At 37.7% G+C, this 6,346-nt stretch overlaps 1 protein-coding gene across 3 annotated transcripts in view; it reads right to left on the bottom strand.

Annotated features, from left to right (window-relative positions):
* Window positions 1-6,346, bottom strand: part of porb (P450 (cytochrome) oxidoreductase b) — a 56,624-nt gene that overhangs the window by 8,198 nt on the left and 42,080 nt on the right. For all 3 annotated transcript variants that reach the window (XR_004328411.1, XM_032507252.1, XM_032507255.1), the window contains 3 exons: window positions 2,785-2,833; window positions 1,688-1,816; window positions 886-1,038 (listed from right to left, as the gene is read on the bottom strand). Coding sequence is in view for 2 of the 3 variants with exons in the window: in XM_032507252.1 (XP_032363143.1) it covers window positions 886-1,038; window positions 1,688-1,816; window positions 2,785-2,833 (331 nt within the window). In the remaining variant the exon portion in view is untranslated. The remainder of the gene's footprint in view (window positions 1-885; window positions 1,039-1,687; window positions 1,817-2,784; window positions 2,834-6,346) is intronic.

Genomic DNA, 6,346 nt, shown 5'->3' with positions numbered 1-6,346 from the left:
CCACTCCAGGACCTTTATGTACTTCTTCTTGAGCCACTCTTTTGTTGCCTTGATCGTGTGTTTTGGGTCATTGTCATGCTGGAATACCCATCCATGACCCATTATTAATGCCGATATATCGGCGGGCCGATATTAGGCATTTCCCGATATATTGGTATCGGCATTTATAATGGCAGATTTAATAAATAAATTAATAAATAAATAAATAAATGAATGAATGAATGATTCTGATATAGGACAATTTAAAAAATAAAAACAGACTATCAACTATGTTATGAGCCTTGGCGTTGCATAGTTTGTCCACCAGAGGGCACTATACATCGTCCCTGTTGGCAAAACAGATTTTTTTTTTGTTAATGTGATTTTGTTCAAAGGACTCTGTTCTGTTGTGACAATAAAACACGTTCTTATCATATTATTTTAGTAAGAACTCATAAATAACTACAAATAACTAATGTTCGGGAAATCTGTTTATGTTTTGTAACGCCTTTCTGTATTTATTTTTAATTATTTTATATATACTGTATATCGGCCGATTTATCGGCATATCGAATTTTTAAATAACCAAATATTCGCATTGGCCTTAAAAATCCTTTATCAGTCGGGCTTTATATATATATATATATATATATATATATATATATATATATATATATGCTACATTTTTGTTTTTAACATATGATTGTGTTTTCATTAGCAATTACCTCTTAGGTCACAATTTGATTATGCACACTAAGCCTAAAGCCCAGGCTACACCGCCTACCTTAGCTGTGTGTCCTATACAGTGACATTTTTTATGAGAATTTAGACCATTCTCAGCATTATTGTAAGCTTGTAAGTATTAGAAAGATTGTATGTATACAAAACTTGAGCATAAGAACTCACAGTGTAGTTTAGTCCAGAGAGATCTTCATCATCATTTTCCTGTAGCCAGTCATAGAAGTCCTGGGCGTTGTCTGTTGGGTCTCCTTCACCATAGGTGGCCATGCAAAATATGGCGAGGGAGTTTTTAATCTCCGACAAACGCGCTAGCTCCCCCTGGAACATGAGACATCACAATCGGAGACAGTGAACACTGAAGAACTACTAATTTTACGAAAGTTTGTCTTCAATAGCTGACCAGCTGTCTCAAGAGTTGCCCTGTCAGTAAACTTGCAAGTAATTAACTCTGACTAACAAATCAAAGTATATTATCTATGTCTATACCAGCACTGGTGCAGCTGTGTTTCAACACATTTTTGGATAAAGCCTGAGGATATAATATTGTGCAGTTGTATTGACTGAAATAGCATACGCATTATAATCTCCTCGCGTCTTTATGTACTGAACCTGCCTAGACAGGTTTCATTTCAGCACAGAAAATTTCTAATTAGAATAAATTATATTACTATGGCAAGTATTATAAACTGTTATTTGGCTCAGTTAGAATCTACTATGATATGTGTATTGTATCATCATCAAAATGACTAAAGGCTCTTGTATGGACAATTCAGGAGAATATTTTATAACTACTGAGGTATTAACTCAATAATTGCCTTGTTATAGTAACACACTTCTTTAGTTCAGAAGTGTTACTATTTCCATGACACAAATAAAAATAATTAACTGGCAGCTATAATAAGTCATATCCAAAAGAATGTTAATCGTTATTCTGTGGGTAGTATGTTGTTCCACTGATGCCAATTACCATTTCATACTCCTCTGGATCAGCAGCCATTCCTTTCATGCCGTAGCGCTGAGCGTCTTTGGACAGTCTGTTAGAAAATTCCTCTCCTGTGCCCGTCTGGGAGCCGTAGAACACAATGATGTTCTTGCCCTGGTAACAAATTAAGAAAAGAAAAAAACTTTTTACTTGGGGCATGTAAAAGCTTTCTCCCACAACTACCATGAGAATCTGACCCACCTAAACACAAACCATGTAAAACAGATGTAGAATAGCTTTTGTAATTTAGCTAAAACATATTCCGAATGTATTTTCTCCCAAAGCCCAAAAACTGCATGCAACAGGGAGATGATAAGAGCCCAACCCAAACTACAAAATGTAAAAAAGGGCTAAATAACTTCACATGACTTAAACTTCACTTCAAAGCAAAGCAAATACAAATGAAGACAAAAAAACAACCAACAATTCTCCAACGTACAGTTTTTTCTTTAGATTTTTAACCAGCTCCATCTGTACATGTATTTGTGAGAATCACAAAATACTTCATCCATGCCTACAGTGTTGCCACTACATTCATAGAAAAGAAAAAACAGAGACAAAATTAAATGGCACTGCGGACCAAAGTTCTTTCCTGCCAGCATTATGGAATCTGAACTATTTGCTGCAAAACCACATGATTCAAAACCAAAGTCTTTTCTCAAGGCTGTCTTAAGAACAGAGAACCATCAAAGTCAAAACAGTGTTTCTAAATCTAGAACTGCACATAAAATAATTACATTAGCAGCAGGCCATTATAGCCATCATATTCTTCATCCACTGAGCATAAAAAGGGAGGACAATTTTATTAAGTAAGACACCTACCATTCCTTTTTCAAATCAAGCCCTTTGACTCGCAATCAGATTTTACTGGGGAAAACGACCAAGGCTGATCAACAACGGGTAAAGGGTAACAACACCAACACTGTCTAACCTTGTACATCTGCAAGTCCAACTGGCTCACAGTTTTTCTTTTTAAACCATGAGTAAGTGTTTTGGATAATATATCTGTGTTGGAAACATGAGACTGCTCACACAGAAAAGAACTGAAGCAGAAATAATGTACAAAAATGTACATCACTCACCGTTTTCTTCATTTTCTCGATGAAACTGGTCTCTCTTGTGGTGGGTGCTCTGGGGAAAACAAACCAGTTTGTATTATTATTGTTATTACATAATTTAAGCTTAAATAAACACAAAGGGTGTGGTAAAAAAACAGACTATTTAGCATTGACAATGTTCAATAAACACCAGTTGTGGGAAAGTCAATGAAAATGTCTTGTCTTTCCCTTATAAAGGTCAACATACTTGTACTTCTTTGAACTACCTATAGCCACTTTTAGGCTGAGACAGGGAACAATTAACACATGTTTGAAGCTCCATTTGAATAATCCAGTTCCACTCCGGGATATATGTTTAAGGATTTATTGTCCATTTCAAAGCATGAAATAAAAAAAATAAAAATAAAATATCCAGTAGCACATGAAAATAGTATGTGCAAAGGTGAACGTGGATCCGGTGAAATTTGCGGTCAACAGACAAAAGTAAGAACCCAAACACACCCCCTCTCCAGCTTCTGCCATGTAGGTGCACAGGTGATTAAACGGACAATGACCAGACCAACCCCTGTAACATCCTACCATATGTCAAGTAATGTCATAGGCAAATCTGTACCTAATTTGTACCTCAGGGTTCTGTATCTGCACCCAGAGAGCAGTAGGGCACAGTGGTGACGGGTGTGTGATGTCCTGTGCTATTAAGGTTGCAGTGCATGAAATGGCCTTAAGGGCTTTTCAGACCAAAAAGGTAGCAGCGGCACTGCTGCGCTCTGAAACTCATTGTTTCTAATGGCTTGAGCTGTAACTGCATTTTGCTGCATGAAGCAAAGCGCGGGCTGTAAGGCCTGGTTGAACTTTGGGCACAGCGTACTGTAGATGTGCGCTGAACCCAGCGTCACATGCAGCAAAAAACGTGTTTGGTCTTAAAAGGCCATTCATTGTTTAACTCTGCGAGGTGGAAGTACTATAACTTAAACGCCTGAACAACAAATCAGACAAATCTGAGCTGAATTCACGACATAGTGAATATAGGCCTGTTTTCATGATAGCTTAATAAACATGACTGGTGTAAACAAACCTTTAAGTGCTAGATAACATTCCAAAAAAAAAAAGAAAAAAAAAAAAAAAAAAAAAAAAAAAAAAAAAAGATTGTTTATCCCAAAAAAACAGAATAATAACTCATGAGACAGGAGCAGGTAATACTTGTTAGTGTAAAACTGGATCTACAACTTAATCATCTTCTAGGTAAAAGGCTTACAAACAAATAGAGTTGAAATGGTAGACAACATTATCATTCACTGACATTTAGGGATTTCCAGTGTCAGGATCATATGATCATATTGATGTGCAGTGAATAACTTCATGATTTTTGCGAGTTCCTGAACTCATCCAGAACTGGACTCCGATAAAACTCCTAGTTGACAGTAGCAGAAAACCCAGGACAGAAATTCCACGTTATGACCCCTTGAAACCCCAACAGTTATTTCTTTAAAGGTTATTTTTTGGTAATTTAAGGCCGTTATTTACACAGGACAGCTGAAGACATGAAAGGGGAGAGATAGGGGGAATGACATGCAGCAAAGGGCCGCAGGTTGAAGTTAAAAGCGGGGCTGCTGCGTCGAGGAGTAAACCTAAATTTATTATTTAATGTGATGCACTCATTAATATGCTATATAATAATGACCAAAAATATTCTCATAATAGCAAATACATGTGTAGCAACAACTCTTGGGAGTAGCAGAGCAGTGACTAAGCAGCCATACAAGCATTAGTCATATTAAGCATATGATGTACTAATCATAAGCATACATCACATAATTTGCAATATTGTAAAGTGGTCAGATTCATTTAGGGAGTAATTAATGGATGGGGAAAGATCAAACAACTTGTGAAAACACACTACAAGTAAAATGGGAACACAGGAAGCAAAATCTATTACTGAGCCAAATAAAAGGCAACGCCGCTTCATTCAGCATCAAAAGGTCCAAGTGGACAGCTGCAATTCTGTCTGCACTGAAAGAGGAGTGAAACGTCCACACATAATTACAAACAGAAATAGTATGCCAGATGAATATGTGTTTTAGATTTTCCACATCCAAAAGAAACAAGGTTGTAGGATAGCCATAAAACACGTATCTATCTATGCGAAATAGATACATTTATTTGCTATAGTTAACCTCTAACACATATTTAGTCACAATTTGCAACCTAAAGAACCCAGCCACAGAACAGCAGAGCACTGGCATGTGGGATTGATACCCACGATCCCATAAAATCTGGCCCCCGTGGTTAATTCGGACTGCACTCTGAAGCAAAGTGTAAATTCTTGTTAAAAATTGAAAACAAGCCTTTGCCCCCAAGTTGAAGCATTAAACCGCTGTTATTAATTGAGACCAGTCAGTCAATGGGGAGGATTTTCTGTGCATCATTAGAATATAGCCAGGTAACAGTTCTAAATCTCTAGTATCTGAATACTTTGTCAACAAATGCAAGGTATCTTGAGCATGTGTACAATTAATAATAAAGTACATAGAGCAAAAGTTATTCTTTGATATATTTTAATCTCCTAAGTCTTAATTAGAACAATATACAGGAAGGAAAAAAAAAAACCTATGGGCAAAAACTAAAAGTGAAGAAACACATCATTAAGTGTTGGGGGACTACTACTGAAGTTGCAGCCATTGAGCAAGATTATTTCAAGTAGACAAAGTGCCAGTTTGACATGATGCAAGACGCAGATCATAATATTGAACACCTTTTCCTTCATTGTTTGAACAATTTACAGTTTAGTACAAATAGTTTACAGCTCATCATCTATATCTATCTCTCTCTCTCTCTCTCTCAGGCCAAAAGTTTGGAACCACCTTCTTCAATTCTACGTGGCATTGATTCAACAAGGTGCTGAAAGCATTCTTTAGAAATGTTGGCCAATATTGATAGGATAGCATCTTGCAGTTGATGGAGATTGTGGGATGCACATCAGGGCACGAAGCTCCCGTTCCACACATCCCAAAGATGCTCTATTGGGTTGAGATCTGGTGACTGTGGGGGTCATTTTGTACAGTGGAACTCATTGTCATGTTCAAGAAAAACAATTTGAAATGATTGGAGCTTTGTGACATGGTACATTATCCTGCTGGAAGTAGCCATCAGAGGAGGGGTATGGTGGCCATAAAGGGATGGACATGGTCAGAAACAATGCTCAGGTAGGCCGTGGCATTTAAACGATGCCCAATTAGCACTAAGGGGCCTAAAGTGTGCCAAGAAAACATCCCCCACACCATTACACCACCACCACCACCAGCCTGCACAGTGGTAACAAGGCATGATGGATCCATGTTCTCATTCTGTTTACGCCAAATTCTGACTCTACCATCTGAATGTCTCAACAGAAATCGAGACTCACCAGACAAGGCAACATTTTTCCAGTCTTCAACTGTCAAATTTTGGTGAGCTCTTGCACATTGTGGCCTCTTTTTCCTATTTGTAGTGGAGATGAGTGGTACCCGGAGGAGTCTTCTGTTGTTGTAGCCCATCTGCCTCAAGGTTGCACGTGTTGTGGCTTCACAAATGCTTTGCTGCATACCTC

This window comes from Etheostoma spectabile, chromosome 3 (assembly GCF_008692095.1).
Source record: "Etheostoma spectabile isolate EspeVRDwgs_2016 chromosome 3, UIUC_Espe_1.0, whole genome shotgun sequence".
Lineage (NCBI taxonomy): Eukaryota > Metazoa > Chordata > Actinopteri > Perciformes > Percidae > Etheostoma > Etheostoma spectabile.
Note: the sequence above shows the minus strand (reverse complement) of the source record. Positions and strands in the feature narration are given on the sequence as shown.